At 38.1% G+C, this 26,126-nt stretch overlaps 1 protein-coding gene and 1 non-coding gene across 2 annotated transcripts in view; both read right to left on the reverse strand.

The window, feature by feature from the left end:
- Positions 1 to 26,126, reverse strand: part of PLPP4 (phospholipid phosphatase 4) — a 214,346-nt gene that overhangs the window by 80,971 nt on the left and 107,249 nt on the right. The window contains exons 4-5 of the mRNA XM_020988236.2: positions 22,698 to 22,761; positions 21,450 to 21,574 (exon numbers count right to left, since the gene is read on the reverse strand). Coding sequence (XP_020843895.1) covers positions 21,450 to 21,574; positions 22,698 to 22,761 — 189 coding nt within the window. The remainder of the gene's footprint in view (positions 1 to 21,449; positions 21,575 to 22,697; positions 22,762 to 26,126) is intronic.
- On the reverse strand, positions 1,138 to 1,265 carry LOC144456418 (small nucleolar RNA SNORA63). The gene has a single exon (XR_013485511.1). It is a non-coding gene; the product is annotated as a small nucleolar RNA SNORA63 (small nucleolar RNA).

Raw genomic sequence — 26,126 nt, forward strand, 5'->3', positions numbered from 1 at the left:
TGCTCACACACACATACTTACAGACACAATCCTAATGTAGTAGAGATAACTGTGGTGGTTATTCTTGTTGGTTCTAATAGCAATGAAAGTAACAACTCACCACCATAGCTTAACCAAATCATATCATGAAAATTTAGATTCCAAGTTCTCGTAAAAGTTGTCTTACAACTGGTTCTGAATCATCCAATTATTTTTGAAGCTATATGAGTTTCCTAAATGTTATCATGCACTGTTACATATTTACAAAGTATTTTTCTGGTGACAGAGTTCTCTTTTCTACGTTAGGTCATTTGATCCTTATAAAGTCCTATGAGGCAGATAATGGAAGAATTATTATCACCATTTCACAGATGAGGGAACTGAGTTTCATAGATTCAAATTTAACCAAGCTGACAAAGTCAGTAAATGGCAGAGATTCAGAAATCGAACATAGGTCTGCTGATTCTTAACTCAGTGTTCATTAGATGCTACTGATCTTTCTGCAAATGGTTCAGGGTGAAAAGGGACCTTATTTCATCTCATGTTCTTTTTCTTTGCCAATGTGAGAGCCAGGATTGTAGAATACTGAAGTTACATCTACATAATGTCAACCATTGGGATGAAAAGTGAAAAAAAAAATTCAATCCTGTAGCTGTTTCAAAATGGCCTGGGTATCTGACACACAGAAAAGTGACCAAACTTTAAACTTTTCATTTGGATGCTTTTTTTCCTATCACAGTTCTTTGCACATAGGAGATATTTAAGAAATAGGTTGGATTGGATGCTACAACATCTGGCAAAGTGATATGCCACAGTAACTACTTAATAAATGTTTGCTGAACGAATGATTAGGTTAATATGTAATTGGGAGAAAAGGAGAGGAGGTAGAATTATTACATAGAAAAACAAATCCTAGAGGCTGACAGGTCTATTCATGCATAAAACCTTTAACACACACACTCAGGCTGCCAAGAGTAAACAACTTCTGTTCCTGTTCTTAGTTCCTAGTTATTTCCTGTATTGGTGAGCATGCCCATTGGCATTCTTCAAAATGAAGGACGCCAAAAGAGGTAAAGAGAAAAGTCCATCTCCTAGCATCTTTCTTATCATACCTGTATAAGTTACATGCTAATGAAGACATTTCTTTTTTTTTCCCAAATGTTTGAGACCAAGCGTCCCTGTCTTGCTATAGACAAGTTAGACAGGGATAGTAGGAAACATTTCTTTTGAGCAGGGGGAATGACAATATAGGCACTTCACAGCCATATTGTCACTTGATCCTGCAATGATGCATATATTTCTGACCTAACTTACTAGAAGGAATACTTTGGAAAAGTCTCAATGGGTGCATTGACAATCAATCATTCCTATTGGATTTCTCTCTCAAATCACCAGTTGTTCATAAGGAAAATACAATTTCTGACTTTCAGTTATCAAAAACATGATTGATGAGCCTGAGAAATGTCATTTGCAATCTTATGACTGTAGTATTTTGAACCAAAAAATATGTCATTTCATTCTTTTTAAATAATAGGTTTTCTGAAGGGCAATGCTTTATCCTCTACTTTCTAGTGGTTTCTTTGAAAAGCTCTGCTTTCTTCCTAATCAAGAATTACTAGGATTGAACAAAATAGATTTATTTCAATTCTTGCTATAGTCATGTGCCTTATTTCAGAAAATGGAAAAAAATCATTTTCTTTTCCACTTTAAGAAACTATCATTCTTTTAGATAAAATCAAAGCAACTATTCCAGTAGTGAGAACTTGCTAACCAATATCTTTGAATTTTCCATAAGAAGCTTAGAAGCACAGTGAAGAGAGAGAGGAAGGGGAAGAGGGAGGAGAGGGAGAGGGAGAGGGGAAGAGAGGGAGAGAAAGAGGGAGAGGGAGAGAGTGAGAGGAAAACTTCTCTGTATTTAACCCTAGTCATATGCCATCTGGAGTAACTGTGTCCAGTTTTGGGAACTTCATTTTCAGAAGACATTGACAAGTTAGAGAACATAGACAGGAGTGGGTTCGGATAGCAAGGGGATTGGGAACCATGTCCTAAGGTTTGGTTGAAGGAATTGGAGAAAAGACTTGGGGGCACATAATTGCTATCTTCAAATACCTGAAGAGTTTTCCTGCAGAAGAAGGATTAGCTTTGAGGCTTTAGCACCCTTTGGATGGGAAGTAAAGATGTAGACAGTGAAAGGAGAGCTCGGCAATGAAGACTATAAAAAGCCAGAATCATCTCTCAAACAGGATGAAGCACACTCACACTACAGAGAGGACCTACTCCGGTAACTGTGACTGTGACTCCAAAGATGGCCCTAGTGGCTAACTGCTTGTAAAGTCATAGAGAAAACAACTAGTTTTGCTGGGGTAGAAAGCAATAGGTATGCCACTACCCCTTAAAGATGCAAGTTTTATTCCCCAGAGTCCCCTTGGTTGTAATGGGCCCCTTTGGTCAGCACAGAATTACAGAAACTGAGCTGAAGGAACCTTGGAGCTCATTTTGCCCTACCCTCACCTAAAACATGAATCCTCACTATGGTATCCCTGACAAGTGGTCACTCAGGCTTCACACAACAAATTTAATAATAAGGAACTCATGACTTCAACAACACAACTTATGTTATTGTTGGATAGCTCTTACCATAGGGTAGTTCTTCTTTATATTGATCTGAAATGAATCCCTGTAACTTTCATCCATTGGTCTTAGTTCTATCCTTCTATACAAACTTGGCTATGTCTCCTAAAGTTTCCTGGACCTAAGGCAAAAGAAGAAATACACTCCCTTACCTTTCTGTCCTCCTGCCCTCTCCCCTGCCAAAAAAAATGATTCTCAATGTATGCCTGCCATCACAGTGTCATAATTAACCTTTGGCTGATGGACTTTAATGAGCAATTTCAAATCAGAGAATGAGGATGGTTTTAGAAAAGTCTGGGTAGACTTGTCTGAACCGATGCAGAGTGAAATGAGCAGAAGAACAATTTATACTATAATAACAATATCATAAAAATGAACAATTTTGAAAGGCTTCAGAACTCTGATTGTCAGTGATCAATCATTTTAAAGAACTCAGGAGTGCTACCCTCCTCCTGATAGGAAGATAATGAATGGATTAAGTATACATAATGAACCACTTTTTTTTCTGGTATGACCAATACGGGGTTTTGTTTTGCTTAACTACGTAAATTTGTTTTCAAGGTTTTGCTTCTTCCTCTTTCAATTCACTTGAAAAGAGGAGGTAGGAGCAAGAAAAATAAATGCTAAAGAAAATGCATAGTGGTTCTGCGTGCTTAAAACATTCTTTGATTCTACTTTGTGTCACCTTGAAGACCCTAGGCTAGGTGCATCATCCCAATTAGCTGATGATTCAAACATTGCAAGAAAGATAGATCACTTACGCTGGGGGAATGGGAAGGATACAGTTGTTGCCAACATCCCTGGGACTGGCTGGAAAAGCTAAGAACAATTATTTGCTAATCTTTTAGACTAGCCCATTAGACTGCTTCTGCAGAGCCGATTAACACAGAAGACAGAAAAGAGACAAGAGCAATTTTCTGCATCAGAGCTGGGGATAGAAGGGTCTTTTATTCTAGGTAGCTTTTCCCATGTGTTGATTTAGAATAGCAGGGACTGAAAACACTTTTATTCCACTTTGCCATTCCTTATCCATTCCCCTACCTTAGCTTTCATAGAATGTGCCTTGGATTGGCTGGCTTTTTCCGGCAGGCCTCTGATTCAGGAATATTGAAGGGAATATATTCTATAAAGAATTGGAGACAAAAAAAGCCTACAAGTTCTCAAAGATGTTGACATGAAACTTAGGGGAATACAAGGCTGAAAGTGGAGAGCTTCTGATGTCTGTACACATTCAGGTGGTGTGAAAAGCTTGGAGATGTTCCGAGATGGAAAAACTCAGAGTGAAATCTCTTGTTGGTTACTACGGTCAACTGAGACATGGGGAATCCTTATTCCGTTTCTGTGACATCAGTGATTGGAAAGAGAACATGGGAGTCTAGACAAATACATGAAGAAGGACTAAAGAGCCGCAATGCCATCTGCCACAAGACTACGGACCAAGTAATGCTGGGCAGGAACTAAGGAAACTGTGGTTCACATTTCTGTTTACTAACTTTATATTTATACTACACACACACACACACATATACATACATATGTGTGTATGTATATATATATATACATATATATATACACATATATATACACATATATATATACACACACATATACACACATGTATATGTGTGTGTGGTGTGTGTGTGTATGTACTTGTCTGTCAAATTATAATACCATTCTTGAAAGTAGAGATTGTTTCATTCTTTGCATTGGTATTTCCAGAACTCCACACTATGTCTGGCACTTAGTACGGTCTCAATAAACACTTTATTGTTGATTAATTCAATAGACTGATTGGATATAGCAGCCCACTAGGATGGCTATGCATGCCTGGTAAATGAGGTGGTACAGCTACATTACTGAGTCAATCAGTAAACAAGTTACTAAATACTTACTATATGCCAGGCAGTGTGTTAAGTACTGGGGATGGAAAGAAAGGAAAACACAGTTTCTGCTGTCAAGGAGTTCACAGTCTAATGGGGAAGATAACATACAAAACAATTGTATACAAGCAAGATTACATTGAGGATAAATTGGAGATAATCTACAGGAGGAAGGCTAGCATTAAGGGAGATGTGAAAGTTTTCTTTTAGAAGATGGGATTTTATTTTATTTTTTAAAATTTATTTATTTTTAGTTTTCAACATTCATTTCCACAAGATTTTGAGTTCCAAATTTTCTCCCCATCTTGCCCCTCCTCCACCCCAAGATCATCCAGGTTGTCTTGGGCTGGAAATTTGTTTCACTCTGTCTTTTTGTGGGTTCTGCTGCTCTAGAATTTGTTTAAAGCCATTTTTACAGGTGTTTGGATGGGTTTGGGGGAGAGCTCAAACAAGTCACAGCTTTTACTCTGCCATCTTGGCTCTCCCCCCATATAGTTTTTACTTAGCTTTGTGAACCTAGGAAAGTCACTAATTCTTTCTGAGACACAGTGTCCTCACCTGCAAAATGAGGGATTAGCAACTGATGGCCTCTAAGTTTCCTTCCAGTGCTAGATCTATGGTCCCAAGCCTCAGACAAGAGGATATGGCATGGAAAGGACTGTAAAGCAGCAAGTGATGATTTTGTCCTTTCCAAACCCTTTAATATTCTCCATGCCTAAGATCTCAGGGCGGTAAGCAGCATGATCCAGGATACACAATATCTGCAGGTAAATACAAACACCTAAAGTGGATTGTAATGGCGTTCATGTATTACGTGCTGTCTCCTGAAGAGGACCTCTGCTTTTTTGCCTCATTGCCTCTGATCCAGATAAAGCCCTATCCTTCCTTTTGACAAAAACAGGGTAAGAATTCCATCTCATTGGTACAATGAAGGGAAGCAGCAGAGTAGAATAAAAGCACCAGCTGTGAAATAGGAAGACCTGCATTCAAACTTGCTTCTGATGCTTACTACATTCATGACTTTAGGGAAATGATTTAACCTTAGAACTCAGTGTCCTCACCTATAAAAGGAGTGGGTCAAACTAAATGACCTTTGAGGTCTACATCTAGATCTATGTGAGGCTATTTTGGGTCAAGCCATTATGTCTTTGTTACCTCCATGATCAAACAGAAAATCCTCTGTTTGGCTTTTAAACCCTCCACAATCTGGCTCCTTTCTGACTTTTAGTCTTCTTACTCCTTATACCCACTCCCTGTACCTTGCACTCTTCAATCCACTGACAAGGGCTTCCTTGCTGTCCCTGGCCCAAGACACTATATCTTCCAACTCTAAACATTCTTATTTGTTCCACCCCTCTCCCCATGCCTGCAATCTTCTTCCTCATTGCCCTGGTTGCCCTGATTCCCTTCAAGCCTCAGCTGAAATCCCATCTTCTGGGGTAGAGCCAAGATGGCAGAGTAAAAGCAGTGACTTGCTTGAGCCCTCCCCCACACAGCCCCCAAATACTTGTAAAAATGGCTCCAAACAAATTCTAGAGCAGCAGAAGCCACAAAAAGACAGAGTGAAACAAATTTCAAGCCCAAGACAACGTGGAATGTCAGCAGGAAAGGTCTGTTGTGCTGGGGTGGAAGAGGGAGTGCAGTTCAGCTCTGGCCCTGCAGGCAAAGACCAGGCCTCTGCAAACCTGGAGTAAGCCTCAGGGGACTGAAAAACGGGCAGCTGTGGTGGTTTCTAGACTTCTCAAACCACAAATGCCAAAGACAACTTAGAAGGTCAGTAGGAAAGGACTGTTGGACCTCAGTGAGAGTGGAGCTCAGTCTGGCCCCAATTCTGGAGCCAGGGGGCAGCTGCATCCTGAGCTTGGCCCACAGACTGAAGGGATTCTCAGATCAGAGGGGGATTACAGGGATCTCTTTGCTTATGCTGAGGCAGGATTCTCTTGCTCTGTCCCGCGGCAAGGAGGAGTGCTGGCGTGGTGGTGGCAGTGAAGAGTGAATCCTCCTCACAATTCCAAGGCAGAAAAGAGTGCTTGTGGTCACTTATAAGAAAATATTTCCTTAAAAATTAGAATGCAGCAAATGGAAGCTAGTGACATTATGAGAAACCAAGCATTGTAAAACAAAACCAAAAGAATAAAAAAAAATAGAAAACAATGTAAAATATCTCACTGGAAAGACAACTGACCTAGAAAATAGATCCAGGACAGATAATTTTAAAATTATTGGACTATCTGAAAGCTATGATCAAAAAAAAAGAGTCTAGACATCATCTTTCAAGAAATTATCAAGGAAAACTGCCCTGATATCCTAGAACCAGAGGGTAAAATAGAAATGGAAAGAATCCACTGATCACCTCCTGAAAGAGATCCCCAAAGGAAAACTCCTAGGAATATTATAGCCAAATTCCAGAGTTCCCAGGTCAAGGAGAAAGATATTGCAAGCAGCCAGAAAGAAACAATTCAAGTATTGTGGGAAGACTATCAGAATAACACAGGATTTAGCAGCTTCTACATTAAGGGACCAGAGGGCTTGGAATACAATATTCCAGGGGTCAAAGGAGTTAGGATTATAAGTGAGAATCACCTACTCAGAAAAACTGAGTATAATCCTTCAGGGGGAAAAATGGTCATTCAGTGAAATAGCAGACTTTCAAGCATTCTTGATGAAAAGACCAGAGCTGAATAGAAAATTTGACTTTCAAATCCAAGACTCAAGAGAAGCATGAAGGGGTAAACAGGAAAGAGAAATCATAAGAGACTTATTAAAGTTGAACTGTTTACATTCCTACACAGAAAGATGATATTTGTAATTCATGATACTTTTGTCAGTATTAGGGTAATTGGAGGGAAAAAAAATTATAGATAGATAGAAGATAGATAGACAGACAGACAGACAGACAGCACAGGGAGAGTTGAAGATGAAGGGGTGATATCTAAAAATAAAATTAAGGGGCAGCTAGGTGGCACAATGGATAGAGCACTGGCCCTGAAGTCAGGAGGACCTGAGTTCAAATCCAGCCCCAGACCAAACACTTGACATGTACTAGAGCTGTGTGACCTTGGGCAAGTCACTTAACCCCAATTGCCTCACTAAAAAAATAAAAATTAAGTTAAATTAAATTAAGGGGTGAGAGAGGATTGTACTGAGAGAAGGAGAAAGGAGAGGTAGAATGAGGTAAATTATCCCACATAAATAAGACAAGAAAAAGCTTTTACAGTAGAGGGGAAGGGGAAGGTGAAAGGGAATAAGTGAATCTTATTCTCATCGAATTTGGCTTAAGGAGGGAATAACATACACACTCAACTGGGTATGGAAATCTATCTTACCCTACAGGAAAATAGGGAGGGAAGGGATAAGAGAGCAGGGAGATGATAGAGGGGAGGGCAGATTGAGGGAGGGGGTAATCAGAAGTAAATACTTCTGAGGAGGGACAGGGTCAAAAGAGAGACTAGAATAAATGGGGGGGCAGAATAGGATGAAGGGAAATATAGTTAGTTTTTCACAACATGACTACTATGGAAGTGTTTTGTATGACTACACGTGTATAATCTATATAGAGGTTCTTGCCTTCTTCATCAGGGTGGGTAGGTAGGGAAGAAGGGAGAAAATTTGGAACCCAAAGTTTTAAAAACAAATGTTAAAAATTGTTTTCACATGCAACTGGGAAATAAGATATACAGGCAATGGGGTATAGAAATCTATCCTGTTCTACAGGAAAATAGAAGAGGAAGGGGATAAGAGAAGGGAGGGGAGATAGAAGGGAGGGCAGATTGGGGAAAGGGTATTCAGAATTCATGTGTTCTTGGGTTGGGGAGGGAGCAAGATGGTGAGAAAATTTGGAACTCAAAATCTTGTGGAAGTGAATGTTGCAAGCTAAAACTAAATAAATTAATAAAAAAAAATTTTTAAAAATACTGTATCAGGACTCAAACAGAAAGAAGTCTTATTGACTCTGAGTCCAGTGCCTTTCTCTCTGCATCATGTTGCCTGTGTCAGAGATTAAGGAAGCCTTGCTTTAGAAACTTGACAACGTTTTCAAGTAGTTTTGCTAGTTTATTTTTTCTTTTGTCAAATCATACCTCCTCAATTCTGGAAAGTCCTATAGGTCCCCTGGGAAAACGTTATAACATTAATAAATATATACATACATTTGAAACTTCTGAAATCCATATCAGATCTTTTTGCTTTTTTTCCTAGTGGCTGCACAAAAACCATTTGATTAGAATTATGGCTCAACAGAGCAGCATCTCGCCTTCTGCCCCATCTTCATAGGAGACAGTTGCTCCCTCTTGTTTCTTTTGGCAGTCTTTCTAGCCAGGCCCTCCTCTGGTATCAGCTCCTATTTAAACAGGAACTATTTGAGGCACAATGTTTCCTCTGCTATCAAAATCCTTTGATTCTAGTGTCATACATAGGGATCTCTGTTTGCCTCCAACCTGTTCTTGCAGACTTTCTCCTGAGTTTCTCGAAAATTGCCTGAAACCTGGATTATGTTACCAGCCTTAGCTTCAGGTTCTATGTATCCCTTCAGTTCACCTGATTCTAAACCAGGCCCCAAGTCACACTCCAATTGACCCTATTACTTGTCTTATCCCTGATCTAATGAATGTACTTCTCTGCCCCTGAAGCCTTTCCTTCAGCAGGTAGCAGGAACCTGACATATACCAATAGGTATTGTTCCATGGCTTTGTTCAACAAAGGAAAAGTCCTAATGCAGCAAAGATGAAACAGACCACATACACATTTTCACATGAGCAGTACCAGAGAGTCCGCAATAATCTATCTGATCACATTTGTACATGAGACTAATAAAACCCACAATGACATTTCTGATGCACAAGACGTACTTTATACCCCTAGTGAAGGGCCCCCAACCTCTCTATGTCATGGACCCCCTTGGCAGTCTTGTAAAGCCTATAAATCCTTCTTAGAACAATGATTTTATATACATAAAATGAAGTACATAGGATCACAAAAGAAATCAATTACATTGAAACAGAGTTGTAAAAATATGTTTTAAAAAGTTCAAAAATCCCAGGTCAAAAACCCCTGCTCTAGTGAGATGAGGGGGAAAGAAAGAATTAAATATGACATAGCATTTATATGGAAAACTTGGAAACTGAAGCATCGTTTGGATCAGAAATTGGTCCAACAATGAAGTATCTAATTGCCTGGCAATCTTTAATGTGTGCACCAATAATCTAACAGCGCTTACAGTAATTGTGCATTAGTGCTTTCATTTATGTGTCACTATGTGAAAAGCTTTTAGGGCTAATTACTCAGCAGCACTTCATGTGTTAAGAGAGCTAGCTGGCATGCCTGAAGGGAGCCAAACTTGCCTTTGCAAAGCTGCCTCTTTCTGATGCCACTGGTTTTGGCTTCATGGGCCAGGTCTCTAAAGGGCACTCTTCCCTTTCTTTCTGGGAGGAGGCATTGAGTTTCCAGCTTGCCTCTGCCAGGCACAGTCAATCTGTTTCAAAGTGACTCTGGCTCCCAAAATGCCTCTTTAATCTTTTTAGGATGGGGCCTCCTAGACTGTGCCTTCAGGCCTCCTCTTCACATCTAGCAAGTAGCTCTATAAATTGCCTTGGTCATTCAGAAACATAGCTGAACTACACCTGTCTCTAGCCATTTTTTTTTAAACAGCTATCTGATGAATGGTTGTGATAAGATGAAGGAGACAGCAGGTTGTGATTATTAGACATCCACAATTCACAGAACAAGATGCCTTCCTTTCAACTTAGCCCTTGGCTATAACTTAAAAGTTTGTCACTGGGACAAAGAATCCACAGTTCTTTATCTCTAGGGCTCATGGTCTGGCTGGCTCATCTAGGCTGTCTTTTCCACTGCCTCCACAGTCCTGCTAGGAAACATTTGGTGCAGTTGTTGAAAAGGATGTTCCAGAAATCAATGATCAAATTGATCTTCTTCTTCCCAGTTGGAGACTAGCTTGCAAGAACACCTGGCTAAGTCTATTATTCTTGGCCATTTACAGAGACTTCATTGAAGGGAAGGTTACTTAGGGGTAGACATTGTTTCTCAAGAACGATTTCATGGTTTGTTATATTTTTGTTTTGAAATTTTACAGTAGGATGTTACTTGAGAAACATTTTCAAAGTTGTTTTGCTGGCTTGTTTTGTATCTTTAGTGCTTAGCACAGTGCCTAACACAGAGTAGGTGCTTAATAAATGTTTATTGATTGATTTTTTTTAATCTCCAGTGCTTAACACAGTACTTCCTGGCACTGAGTAGGCACTTAATAAATGTTTATTTATTGATTAACTGTTCTGTTTATAGTTCTCAATACCATCCCATCCCCCAGCCCCCATAAAACAGTTGCAAGACACTGAGTGCATAATACATAACAGCTCCATACTTAGAGTCAATGTAATACTGGAGACATAGGAAGGAGAGTTTGAATTGATAGAAAATAAATCGATGAATGAAATTATTGCAAGTCTCTACAGCTATGCATATAACATGTATTCCATTATTAACAATGCAATAAATGAACCCCTCTCAATGGGGGGGAATAAACTGGCTTGATGAATGTGTAGCACATAGAGATGCTATATCAGAAGCCAACACAATCTCTAATGTATTAGGAAATTAAATTTTATTTCATCCTTGCTGTCACTGGAACAGAAGTAAGGGACGAGACTTTTCTACTTCCTTCCAGAACTTAAATCAAAGACTTGGAAAGGACTTTATGAAGACAGGTTGGTCTATTCCAATGCCTTCAAGCTGGCCTGAAGCTAAGTCATGTTAGATAGATAGAATTTTTCTTACTCTCTAAAATCTATGGAGAAGGGAATTTTTAAATTAATCGTAGAAGTCACAGAAATCAATTCAAGTATTTATTGGCTATTATGTACCAGTCACTGTGCTAGGTGCTAGGGAAACAAAGACAAAAATGAGACAAGCTCTGCCCTCAAGGAGCTTACCTTCTACTAGAGTCAGAGACGTATAATAAGTTCATACATAAATAAATATGGAATATGTGGATGGGTGTGTGAAAAATAAATGCACAGTGATTTGGATGAGAGAGGAGGAAAAGAGCTTCAGGAAGGATGACTGGTTCTTGAGCTGTTCCTTGAAGGATGCTAGGAGTATGAGAGGCATAGGTCAGGAGGCAGAGCACTCCAGGCAAGGGTGTCTAGGGAATAGCTTAGTGAGCCTATTTGGGGGGATTATAGAGGGTTTGATAGGAACTATATGTAATCAATATGGAAATAACTGGAACCCCTGTTAAGGGCTAAAATAACAAGCAGACAAGTTCGAATCTTATTTGAAAGGCAAAGGAGAATAAAAATCTGTTGAGCAGGAGGTATCATCACCAGACATGAATTGTAGGAATATCTATTTGGTAGCTGTGGGACAGAAGATGGGTAGGATGAAAAATGGGTAGGAGAGTGGGGAGACTGGATGCAAGGATCACAATTTGGAAAGGATTGTAAGCCTGTTCTCCAGAATGGAAAGGTAGTGGCCTGGGAAGGGTCCGTGCCTCCGTGACCACAGGATATTCTTTGCTCAGATGCACACTGAGGTGGAAAAGACCATATCAGGTAAAGAATTTGCATCAAAAACAGTCTATTATACATTAATATGAATGATTTAGCACAAGAAGGACAGTTATGTGATGAACTTGATGAAGAGTATGAATGTTCCATTTTGGATGAAGTTAAGAGTTGAAGCATTAGAAAACAAAATGAAAGAAAGTTGAGTGATTATTGACTACCATGGCTGCTACATCTTCTCTGAATGATGGTTTCGTATAGTTTTGTGCTTCAAAAAAGAGAATTCCTTATTATATAAAAGATTTGAAAGCAGAGAATACTGCGTAAAGAAACTACAGTATGATGTTTGGGGTGAAATTTTTCAATTTTTTTAATGAAGAAGTCATAGCTTCTTACAAGAAGGAAATAGTATACCCAGCAAGGAATGGGAAGAACTAGCAAGTAATTTAGATTCGATAATGAAATAGATTGAGGAGTGGGTCAAAAACAATAATTGAACTGTGAGAATAAAGCACAGACTTTCAAGGCTTTCTACATGGTAGTAATTGATTTTTTTTAAAATTCCTCATTATGGAATAGAGCTTAAGATGACTTATAACAAACTTTACTACTACAGAATGTGCTGTACAAAGTAGTCAGTGGAAAATACATGAGGTTGTGTCATGTATTAATTTTTTTCTCTATTTGAAAGCTTAAAATTCCCAATTAAGATGAATGAGGTATTATGGACTGTTTAAAAAAGTTTTCAGAATACTCAGCATTCTCATTTAATTTGTTTAGCTGCCAAAGGAGAAAATTTGAGACAATGAGTAGAGATCTTTAAAGCTTGATATAATACAAAAGAAAATTAAGGCTAGGAATGATTGCTGTCATTATAAATAAAAGAAAACTCCAGGATAGGTCTATAAATATGAAATTGGAGGCTATGGCAATGTCCAGGTGAGAGGTGATAAAATTGTGAAGTAGTGGTCTTTGTGTGAGTAAAGAGGAGACAGAAATGAAAAATGTTAAGGGGGAGGGATCAATAAGACTTAGCAATTGAAGAGGCAGACCGAGTGAGAGTAAAGAGTTGAGGATGATTAGGTTATGAACCTGGAGGAGTGTAAGAATGGTGGGATGCTTGACAGAAATGTCAAAAATAGGGAATTTGATGGGAGAGTTTGGTTTATTGGAAAATATAATGAATTCTGTTTTGAACATGCCCAGTTTGAGACGCCAAAGGGATGTCTAGTTAAAGATGCCCAGCAGAAGTTGGAGCTGTGGGTCTTGGAGCCAGGAGAAATATTTGGGCTAAATATGGACATCTAAGAAATCACCTATAAGAAGATAACAGTTGAACTTATGGGAAATAATGAACTCGCCTCAAGAGGGTACAAAAAAATAGAGGGTTCAGGACCCAGCCTTGGGTATACCACCACAAAGGCACTGGATTTTATGAAGGATGGTATGGAGAAAGAACCTATGAAAAGAGAGACTAATCAGGAAACTATGACAATACTTTAGGTTGGGAGTAATAGGAGGCTGAACGAAGGTTGCCATCACTTGGATTTAGGATATAAAAGATGTTATGAAGAAAGAATTCAAAAAGCATAGCAGACAATCAAATGTGGCTGGTGAGTGAGAGGGAAGAGCCAAAGATGATTATAGTGTTACAAATCCAGGTGATCAAGAAGATGACTATCCTTGAGAGAAACAGAATTTTGGAGTAGGGACAAGGTTAGGTGGGAAGATGTATGATTTTTGATTTGTGTCTGAGAAGCCCAAATGGGTCATACAGGAGAAGAATTCTAGAAGCAACTGATAATGTGGGACCTGAGTTCAGAATATTAGAACTAGAAGATGCCTGAGAAATCATATCCTACAGCCCCCTCATTTAATAAAAAGCATTAAGGCTCAGAAATAGGAAACACCTTGAACAAGATCACCTGACTAATTAGGAACAGAACCAAGACTAGAGCAAAACTCCCTGGATTGCTATCTAGTGTTCTTTTTAAGGATACCACCAGACTCCTGTAGGGAATGTTGCATCAGAAGAGTGATAGTTTGATAGCTTTTAATACTCATGGAAAATTAAGTAGAATAAGATAAATGTAGGTACCATCAATTCTTGATCATTTAAAACTATAAACTCTTCAAGGGCAAAAGCTTTTTCTTCTGCTTCTCTATCCCCTAGAATTCCTAATAGTACTAGCCATAGTGAAGTTTAATCAAATCCACAGACTAATAATGTAAAGAATTGTCTCAAGTTAAAGATGATTTCTGTCTGGTTACATAATGCACTTTATAATTTTGCTTCAGAAGACTTATCTTCCCAACTATGTTTGACTATGGCTAATAGTCAAACTTTGGGAAGTTATTTCTGAAATTTGCCATACGACATGAGTATTCTAGCCTGGAACTAAATGTTTCCTATGAATGATCCTCATGCAAATAATTCATGTGTGAGTCTGAAGTCTATCCAATATGTGTTTAAGCACTAGAAAAAGGCAATGGAACACATTAAATTCAAGTACATGCATTAAAAATGTTAGCTTCAGGAAAAGAGCCAGAATCAGCATGGATCACTAACTCAGGAGGCATAATTAACGTAGTGGGAAGTCATGATGGGAACCCCATGCTGCACTGGTTGACTTTCGTTGTTCTATCTGTTCCTCCATATTTCATGTCATTTCATTTCTTCATGTACCCTCAGGGACCACAGAGAGGGGTACAGTTTGAAAATAAAGGCCTTTCTCATCCCTTTTCTCACTAATCATCTAGATTACAAGTGGTAATTACAGGTGGTAATGAGTGAACTTGAAGTGAGGGAGAGCTATAATATTGATTGTGGTTAGGATAAGTGGGTAGATAGAGATAGATGACAGAATTAAGTGTTAGATGATAGATCAATAGACATATAAAGACATCCATATAGATGGTGACGTATAATCTCTGTGATTTCACAGCTACAATTTTAACGTTCAATTTTCCTAATTTTTATAAGAATTTGGAGACCATTTGAAGCATTATATGTGTGAAAGAAATAAAACTAATAAAGATGTATATCCTTTATATCTTTTGCCATGACTAATACGTGCAAGTAAAATAAACTACAATGAAAAAGACAAGGCAAGAGACCTCTAAGAAAATAAACTGGATTTAATTTTCTCACCTTTCACATAAGTCAAGGAATAATAAGATTTAGGAACAGTATCATAAATGACTGAAATGCTCCATTTTATAATATTTTATGAATAAATAATGTCTACTTCTTAAGCACTTACTATGTATGAGAAATTATGCAGGTACATAGGTTAAAAGGGCAAAAATAAAATAGTCACTGCCCTCAAGTGACTTACACTCTATGAGAATCTGGACCTGAGACTTAGATAACAGATCCAGTTCAAGAAAACAATAGTCGACTTCTCCCAAAAATGTATCTTTAAGGTCCTTTCTATCTCTAATGTTCTGTGTTCTAATCATAATGTTCTGTAATCTAATCTGTAATGGAATGCAAAATAATGTAATAATGTTCTGTAATCTAATATGGAATGGAATGCAATATTCAATTATACTCATGATCAGATGATGTTCTCTGGGAATCACTTGAAATCACTGTCTTTCAGGTTTTTGTGTTACCATTATAGGTTCTTCATTAAGGATATGGAAGATAGAACAAAGTGACTGATGACTTCCTTTGGGGTGGGGCCTGATTGAATAAAGTTCCTTTTTCAAATTTCTGGCACATTGATCACCAAATACAGGATGTGGGTTAAAGGCAGCATGGCATCTGCCTTGGAGTAAAATGAGTTCAAGTTTTGCCCATGGAACATACAGGGGCACTGGGAAACTACTAAATTAGCTTCTCAGTCTCATGACTTTCTAAGATTATAAATTACAGACCAGTTGCTCATCTGATGGAGGGAGTTTACACAATGGTAGTTCTCTAAATTAATTGAATCACAGTTCCAGATGTCTATCCTTTCTTCTCAAAAAGGGATTTTTCAACCTATTAGACAAAGGAGTATCATAAGCTTCTGCCTGGTAAGAACAATGACAATGTTACGCACATGCACACACACACACACACACACACACACATGTATGTATGTGTGTATATGTGTATATACATATAACTCAAAGCAATTTTACATATATTACCTTACTTGATAATCTGAAAAGGGGAGATTTTTATTCTAAAGTAAAGAGAACACTATGAAAATGAACTGATCTCAGTTAAATGCTCACCAATATGCCCTGGTTAAATTGGTGCCCTCACCATGTTCTCAATGGCCATAAGGTTCCCAGGACATTTCGCATCCTATCCATTTCTCCCATTGTCCCACTAAATGATGAAACTAGATAGCAAAAAAAAAAAAAAATTCAACTTTCTCTCCAGTCTATTCCATGTTTTCTAACTCAAACCCATTCTAAGTCACTCCAAGAACTAGGTGATTTTTAACATCAAATATCCATGATTCATGGAGTTGAATCCTTCATTATTGGTATAAATGATGTCCAGAGATTATTCTTAAAATTGGAATCTAGACCCACTTTAATCCTGATAGAAAAACAAGCATTTCCTTTGAGACTACCTTTCAGATTTTATCTTCATTTCTATCACAATAGCTATCACTTGGCCTAATGAAGAATCCCCCTCCTGCCTACTCTATCTCCAAGGCCCTCTGATGCCTGATGCAATCATGAAATAGAACAAGAGGCATTTGGCTGATGGTACCTTTCGCTAAAGATAGTCAAAAAGTCAGAGAGCATTGATTTTAAAAGTAACAATCATATAACTGAACTCTCTAGGCATGCTTTGTTTATGAAATAATCATTATTAGACATGACTGTCAAAATAACTCTGATCACCTGATGACGGTTAGAAATCCATTTTGGCCAATTTTACACCCAGAAATTTGCTCTGGGCCTGAAAATTCCCTCTGCTTGGCAACCATCAGTCAGGCATATCACTTAATTATTTCTCAATTTTCTTTTAAAATTTCTCCTACAGGCAATTGTTATTGTTGCACTTCTCCCATTTCATTCAAGACAGACTTCAATAGAGACTTTGATAAATTGTACCATTGATATGCTGGCATTTATTGTCACGTATCAATTTAGTGCAGGTAAAATGTTGTATGTAGTTGGGGCTATGCATTTGAGGAGAGGGATATCATTTTCTCTATTATTTTCATTTTTGCAGTATAGCTGTCTATTATGCACATCAGCAAACTGTCTAAAACTTAAAAGCTTAGGGAGTGGCCTAGGGCCAATGATTTATCTAAAACCTCACAGCTAATACATGTAAGAAGCAAGACTTGAACCCAGGTCTTCCTGACTCCAAGGCTATCCTTATATCCATCATGCCATATGTCTGACTCATGTATCTGACTATATTAAGTTATTATTCTTTACAGATTTCATGATACTTGATGAAGCTCATTACCCTTCTTGAAAGTGAATAAAAGGTAAAGACAATCTCTGAAAAAATAATTCACCTTTCAAAAGGCCTTTTACTTAACCTCTCATGAGAGCTCTTGACCTGTGGCCTTCCACAGTTGTGAGCCAATGGGACACCAAGAAAACATGTGTCCTTTAGTATAGTGAGCTTGCCTGTTATTATGCTCATGGCATTGGCTGTCTAAAGCACCAAGGACTGCAGGAAAAGAGGCATTTGGGAAGTCTGTGTGCCACGAGCATTTTATTGCTTCCGAAATTCTGCTTGTTTGAGCACTTTGGTAGAATGTACTTTCGATGCTGATGGCAGATGAAGAGAAACATAAGCCTCTGTTTTCAAAAGAAATAGATTTCTTAAAAAGAGAGATTATTTGGCTCACAGTGGTATGTTTACATGATAGCGCCATTCAAGTCACACACATTCTAAGAAGCAAAGGATGAAAATAAACCTTAACCCTCCTATCAACTGTGGTAGGAAATAAAGAAAGAACCACTGGTTGCTTTGCAAAAAGTATACAAGGTAGCTATTATCAAGAACTATTACCTAACCTTCATGAAATGGCAAAGAAAACATAAAACATATACACACACACATACATATATACACACACAGACATATATAGGCATACATATATGTGTGTGTATATATATACATGTGTGTATACATGTGATACACACACACACACACACACACACACACACAGTGGCTCACCAGTGTGCAGAGTAAGGCCCAGGAGGATCCTGCCACTGCCAAACTGTCAGCAGGAAAATACTTGTTAACTATTTCTGAAGCATCACCAGCTGAAGGCAGAAATAGCTTCTGTTAATTGTCTTATTTATCATAGATCAAATACCAGCAAGACATTTAATAGTGTGCCTGATGGGCAGGTTTGCTGGAAAAAAAATGCTTTAGTTGTTTGTGTGTGTGTGTGTGTGTGTGTGTGTGTGTGTGTATGCATGCGCATGTGTGAGCACACACATGTGTTTAAGGAAAGCTGTTGTTTGAAATGACAAAGCATGACTTTACATATATCTTTATGCCAGCACTTTATACTTCAGATCTATTTTTTCCCCTTAAGTTCTGATGTAACAGAAGACACCAAATTTTAAAGAGATCTTTTTAACCGTCATTCTGAAGTTGCTGCCCAAGTCTTTTGTGGCAGCCTTTGTTTCTGATGCTTTTTTTAACCAAGACTTGACGAATGCACAGGTCGTAGATTTAGAACTAGAAGTAACTGTAGAGGCCACCGAATCTACCCCTCATTGGACAGATGAGGAAACTGAGACTTAGAGAGATTAGATACCCAGTCACACAGCTATCAAGTGTCAGAGGAGGGATTTGAATCCATGTCTTCCTGACTTCAAATCCAGCACTTTTTAAACTATGCCACACAACCTCCAGATCATGGGCTACAGAAGAATCACATAGATTAACCTCAAAGGTGAGGAACAGGAGAGGAAGTGTGAGAACACAGGAAACTACTGTTTGAGGACCTTTCAATGCCATCAAAATCTAAATTATGCCCAAAGTATACCAATGGTATTATTACTATATAGTCAAAGTTTTCTATGTCAGTTATTTTCATTTTAATGATAACAGTTTAAACTGTGACTTAACAGAGAGAAAAATTCAGAAATTTTAGAGAACCACAGAATTACAAAATTTTAGAGTTGGAAGTAACCAAAGACAAATAATAACAACAATAACAATAATAATGATAACAAACTACCTGGCTAACTAACAATCATTCTCTGCTTGCAGACCTCAAATGAGGGAGGACATTGAGGCAGCCCTAAAAGCTATAATTGTTAGGAAGGTTTTCCCCCCAAAATCAAGCCAAAATTAGTCTCTTTGGAATTCCCACCCTTTGTTCCTGGTTCTGTTCTCTGGGATCACATAGAGCAAGGCTAATCTATCTTCTATGTGACAGCCCTTTTTACCAGGCTAAGTATCCCTGGCTCCATCATCTCCATATGTCATGGCCTGGAGGCACTTCACCATTCTGGTCACCCCTTCTGAATGCTTTGCACTTTAACCTTTGTAAAACATGTTGCCACTGAGTATGTGGCATACACCTATAATCCTTGCTATTGATGAGGCTAAGACCTCATAGAATATCTGAGTTTGGGAGTTATGAGCTGCAGTATGGCTACAGTTGATCAGATATCCATACTAAGTCTGGCACCAAGATGGTGAGCCTGTGGGAACGAAGGTCTACCAGACTTCCTACAGAGAGAAGAATCAGCCCAGGTCAGAAATGGAATGGATCAAAGTTCCTATGACAATCAACAGTATTTGGCCCATGAGGGGCCACTGTATTTCTAGCCTGGGAAAGGTGGGAGACAAGGGAAGGGGAAGGGGAAGGAGAAAGAGAAGGGGAAGGAGAAGGGGAAGGGCAAGGGCAAGGGGAAGAGGGGAAGGGGAAGGGGAAGGGGAAGGGGAAGGGGAAGGGGAAAGGGAGGGAAGATGTGTCAGACAGCAGAAGAAAATAGCAGGACTATTATCTCCTCATGCATTGAAATTCTGCCTTTCTTAATACAAGACCAATTCCAAATGGATAGTCTATTTTTAATATACACCATAATATCTAGGAATGACAGAAATCCCAAGATGAGCATTCAGTGCTACACTGGTCATGCAGTATGTGCTATTTGTCACACTTAAAAGCAATGGAGATAAAATAGATGCCAAAGTGGAGTAATATATTATCTTTGCATCTTTCTTAAAGCTTAGATGCCAAATCCTTCAGCTTCATATTTTGAACGTATAATGTATCAGTCTTACATAGTCTAGAATTTACATCATAGTAAGAGTGAAAGTAGAGTATTCCATATGGTAGCAAAGTATTCTTTTAAATTACTACAGGTTGTCCATTTTAGGAGGATCTAATTATTTAAAATCCTGAGATTCTATCAGAAACTGGATACAACATTAAGGCGAACAGAGGTGAAGATTTTTCAGTTAATGAACCTCTCTAATAAGGTGGAAAGCATCCAGAAATGGACAACCAAAATGTTAAAAGGCCTCCATTATACAAATATGAGGATTGGTTGATAGTACTTCATAAATTTGGTTGTGATTAAGAAAGTAATTCTTACAACAGTGGGAGAGGGGGGAAAACAGTAACCAATGTATGATAATAAGAATAAGTCACTTACATACTGAGAAGCCTACATTCAGGTTTTCTATACTGCCACTGTTAATGCTTGAGATTGTTTGGGTTAACTTACTGTTAGTATGCTTATAAATACACCAATCATTTTGTTTCCAAATGTCGACTATGGCTGGGATTATCAACTAATTGTGTTCCTCAGTTTAGGTGTGACCAGAGATCCTGGTTTGTGAATAGTTGTTGACTCAGTGGCAACGGAGATCAGAAAATATCACAACCAGGATGTTCCCTCATTTCTCAGGAAGTACGTATTGCATGTTCTCTGCTACCCATACTAAGGAAGTCCTTATTAGCAAGCTTCAAATTTCATTACAGAAAACATGACTCAAATCAAAGCCTATGTTGGAGAATATGTTTTTCTAAATATTGACACTTCCTGAATACCTCATATTCCAGGTCTAATCACTACTTTCTAGTGCTATATAGTCAGTATATTCTTTAAGAACTAGCCTCAGCTTGCAAGAAGGAACTATTAATCTGTGCAGTGGAGAATGTGTTGAAGAAATACGGTTGAGAGAGTGATAAACTATTATTGTTCGGAAAATGACTAATGTTCGAGGTACATTACTCAGCTGCTGCAGGCAGTGTACAAAAACTTGCAAAGTATTTTCCTTAGGTTGGTTACCTGCAATCACATATCTTTCATCAAACTTGATTGATCTGTAAGGGCTTCTGACAATGTAGTTAGGGTTAACTGTCCTTTGCTTTCTGATAAAAAGAAAATTATTTTTATTTTCACCACAAGTTCTTTATGGATTCATCAGGAAACATGACCAGAGGGATTAAAAAAAAAAAGCAAAAGAGACACGGTCACGGACAAGTTAACTTACAGGAAGAGTGGATGCTGGGAAAGCTCTTTCGGCCCTCAGACACCAGATCAGGGTCACCTGTGCAGTGCATTTCAGAGTTCATTACTCCATCTGGAAAGCAGCGGTAAAAGAAATCGGGACGAGGTCTACAAAAAACACCACGGATATTTTAAATATGAAAAACTGCCATTGTAAATATGCCTCCTACCCACACCTCTGCCATCCTCCCTTTCCCCTCCCCTCCCACCTCAAAAATCTGGTGCTTAAATCCCCTATGTCAGTAAAAAACTGAGGTTTCTTTTGTATCACTATGGATTTGGATTATTCTTGCTATGAAGTTCTTTAGTTAAGCTGCTGTTCTCCACATCCAAATGCTGGAGGAGGTTGACAATGTGTTGTATTAACGATAGCTAAGCTCCTCACAACCCCATGGAGTCCTAGATCTCACATCTTACTTAACTTCATGTACTTCCTCAGGATACTAGATCTCATTCAACCTGACTGAGAGAATCCTGAGTGTCCTAGAAATAGTGTCTTCTGTTCTGGCTTGCAGACTGATGGTGAAATTCTCCAGTTATCCAATTCAAAGATCCTCCCCCTCTTAATGGGCTTTGTAGATGGGTTTTACTATTTGTGACATTTCTAAATGAAAAATTTAAGCAAATAAAAAATCCATTTAAAGTTTAGATAGCAAACTGTAATGAATGCAATGGAAAACTCCAATCACCTATCAATCCCAACCAGCATCCATGCACATGGAGGGCTGAAATAAACAAACAAGTTGGTATCTAGTGAAAGCCAATGGTAGGCCCTTGCCTGACCAAAGAGAGGACCTCAGCTTACAGGAGACTTATAAGGGTGTAAAAAGATTTACCTGCATAGCTACCCTATGAAATAAAACAGAAGGAAGTGTTGAATATTTTATTCAAAATATACTACAAAGGGATTTGCCCCAAGTGTCTGGGAAGGATTTTCTTAGACTAAGCAACCTTCATGCCTCAGTGGGAAACTACAGATTGTTACGCCTCTTCAAAATTGAAGGGAATCTGAGGATGGACAGCAAAGAGGCTTACTGAATAAATGATTGTTGAGTTGAATTGCCAAGGTTTGGGCCCCAAATGGCCTCTTCTTTAGGTTAAACAGAAAACCTACAGGCCTTTTCCCACCCAAAGCATTCTGATCAAAAATTAAGCTGCAATGTTATTATACAAGTTTGCCCTATATTTCTTCAATATTTAAAACCACCATTTTCAACATTTCAGGACTTACCTTCCAACTATTAATTTAATAGTATTTGTGCAGACTCCATTCAGAGCTAGAGCCAAGGAAACCGCTATAAAACAAAACCAAACAGACAGAAAAATAACAACCTGGCTAAGAATGAGCAAAAAAAAAAATTTAACTGTTAGTTCACTATTATTTAATTGATGGCCTTAGAACCGTGAGTCAAATTACTTCCCCCAGGGATAGGAAAAGAAGAAGAAAACCCCCTGATTTTAAAATTATTATTATTATTATATTATTATTATTATTATTATTATTATTATTATTATTATTATTATTATTATTATTTTGGTAAGTAAAGGAAAAAAGTTCAGGGCATATTAAGAGGAATGGAGGATTCTCTCTTTTAGAAGATTCAGCTAATGGAAATGAAATGTAATTAGGACCAAATACTGGTATGTATCTCAACAAATTCCCTGTCCTTTCAGTTCAAAATTTCCTATTCTCACTCATCTAGAATCCTCAAATTCATAACCCATCTATCATAGCTTGTCTTGATTAAAACTGACTGACTGATGCAGATCCGTGGTTCTTTTTATTGGTAGCAAGATATAGTCCTTGTATTTCTGGCAACCTTCTCAGGCATAATTCCAAACTAGGCCAAGCAGTAGCTGCAATACTACTTCAGAATACATGACTGATCCCTTGCTACTATCCCCTTGCTGACCATTTCATCACACTCCATCATCACCACTGCCACCACCATTTGTCCATCTGTTACCAACCCATCTCTCTTCCTCTGCAAAGAAAAACAATCCAGAAGACTGGTTATAGATGTCAAAATATTTTGCCTGTGTGATTCCTTTTTTACCTAAAACAAAAGGAATTTCTGGAATATTTTATTCAAACATATTGCAAAGGGATTTTCCTCAAGTGACTCAGAAGGATTTCATTAGACTAACAATATATATCCCAAAGGATGCTACAGGCACGATTGAGAGAACTTTCCCCTTCAGTGGCAACTCAGAACAATACCTTTCATGCCCTTTCCATTATTTTAGAGGGATTGTACAAAAGGTGCAGTTATTAAGACTAATTTTATTAAAGATCGAATGCCTTTGATAAGTAATAAAACCCATGTACCTCATTTTCCATTTATATGTTGAATAATAAAATTGTGAGCCATCATTTTCCTAAGGCAAGTATTAATTCTTAAAGACTCTCTGAAGTTTGTTCAATGAGAATATGGTGCAATCCACTGTGAGATGGAGCTTAGCTTGTAGGGTGAGGAAAGGAGGTTGAAGCACACTTTAGAAAGACATAAAATTAGTCTGCTATGGGGGTGGGGTGTCACTTAATGGATGGCATGCTCTTTAAGTTGAGAAGTATAGAGGTAAGAAAGACAATTAAACTTGATCAACAAAGCCAAGACTAGTAAATTAAAGTCAACAGACTGAAACCTTGGGAGGGACAAATTAAACTAGTATATTCACCAAAGGAAAATAATCAGTCCAAGGATCAGATGGTAACTGGCTGCCTGTGAGTGTGGCAGAGAGGGACGTAGAGGCTGCCTGGGCTCAGGAGTGAAACATGAGTCAGCACTGTAGTGATGCTGTCAAAAAAACTGAGCAGGCAACTGGGATGTATAAATAGGATTTGTGTAGGAACTCAGAGTCAATTTTTTTTTTATTATTACATTCAGCACTACTCAGACTCCTACTAAACAGAAGACCTCTTCTCTCTTCGCTATGCTAAAAGCACAACTGAAGAGGTTATGGAGCCATGAGACAGAATTCATTGCATCCGTTGCCTCTAATTTTATCCCCTATAATCAGAATATCTGTATGACATTTACAGTTGCTCTCCTACTACAAATTCCTGAGGTCACCTTGAATAACTGACCTTTTCCTGTCAAGAAAACCGTTGTGCTTTCCTACCTAGTCTGTGACTCTGGCACTTACCTAGCACCACCAGTTTCATGGGTGCAGGATAGTATGGCATGAAATAAATCTTGAGGAGCATCGTGGATGTCCACAGTGAGCCTATTCACTGCACACGTCCTCTAATATCATAGGTTTGGGTGGCCTTTTCTTGCAAATGGCACTTCTTGTGAACAGTTATTAGCTGCCCTTTTCTGGACAGTTTAGTAGGATTCACCAACCATGAAGTCCACCAAAATCAGTCCCAAATTCTTTCCTTTGACAGGTGACAGTGGAACACTGGAGTAGAGATGCCTACTGGTGGTAGGTGGCTCTCTAGAAGCCAACTTTCTGTCCTAGAAAGCAATTAATATTTTTCTCTGTGTATATAATCTAGGTTGGATTGAAATAGAAGCCTCTTATTGATTTTGAAGAAATGATCATGCTAGGATTAGTCCCCCAAAGAGGGGATAAATCAGGAAAATTTCCTACTAGATTTTACTTTGTTCTTATAAGTTAACAATGATTTAGTTTAGAAAAAACTAACCTTTAAGCCCTTAAAGCAATACCAGTTAGAAGAAAGGAAGTGACTCATGAAACAAATTCAAAATCAACATGAAAAGATTTATATGGTCAGTCTATCCTTTGGGTTTGGCCAACAGTCACCTATGAGAGGGTTACTTACATTGTTGGAAAGTTAGTGCAGCACTTATAACATATCAAATTGCTTACCATCTTAGGAAGAGGGATGGAAAGGGAAGGAGGGAGAAAATTTGGAACTCAAAATTTTATTTAAAAAATGGATGTTAAGATTATATCTACATGCAATTGGAAAAATAAAATGCTATCAAAATTATTTACATCATAAGAAGTTAGTGTGGGACCTTTATTTTAATACTGCTTCATCATTTATACTGATTAGACAAACTATAGGCTAAATCTTAATCCTTGAAACTCAGCTCCATTCAGTAACAGCTCAATATTACATGGTGATCCTACAAGGCAGATATAAGCTCTGTTCCAAAGATGTGTGGGCTAGAACAAAGTCTACTGAATCGAGAAAAGGCTTATTAAATGAAGTTACTCTTATTCAGAGAATCTTTAAAGTTAAAATTAAAAATTTAATCAGAAAACCCAATGTATAGAACCATGTGAGCCTCTTTAGGGAGATTGTAATATATTTGTTTGCTTTATACATGTAAATATCTGCATGTATAGCTTTCTCTTAGTCATCTTAAAAATGAAGACAGTCAAAAAATGAAGAGATAAGAACCAGGCGTAGAACAAAGTTCTCAATCATTTTTATAGAACAAGTTTCTATTTAGTCAGGAAAACAGAATATGAAATAAAACAGCTGACTGCTTTAACATATAGGAAATAAAGTATATAATGTTCAATTCTGAAATGTCAGGCCAAGGGAGATTTAGTTGAGAGTGAAAAGGTCTAGGGAAAGTAACTGTGTGGTACTTACTGCCTTATGAATACCCCAGCTCCAAAAGGAGGTAATGAATTTCAAGCATAATCATAGAAGGCAAAAAGAAAGAAAATCTTTTAA

The sequence above is a fragment of the Phascolarctos cinereus genome, unplaced genomic scaffold, assembly GCF_003287225.1.
Source record: "Phascolarctos cinereus isolate Bilbo 61053 unplaced genomic scaffold, phaCin_HiC Scaffold_3;HRSCAF=262, whole genome shotgun sequence".
Classification (NCBI taxonomy): Eukaryota; Metazoa; Chordata; class Mammalia; order Diprotodontia; family Phascolarctidae; genus Phascolarctos; species Phascolarctos cinereus.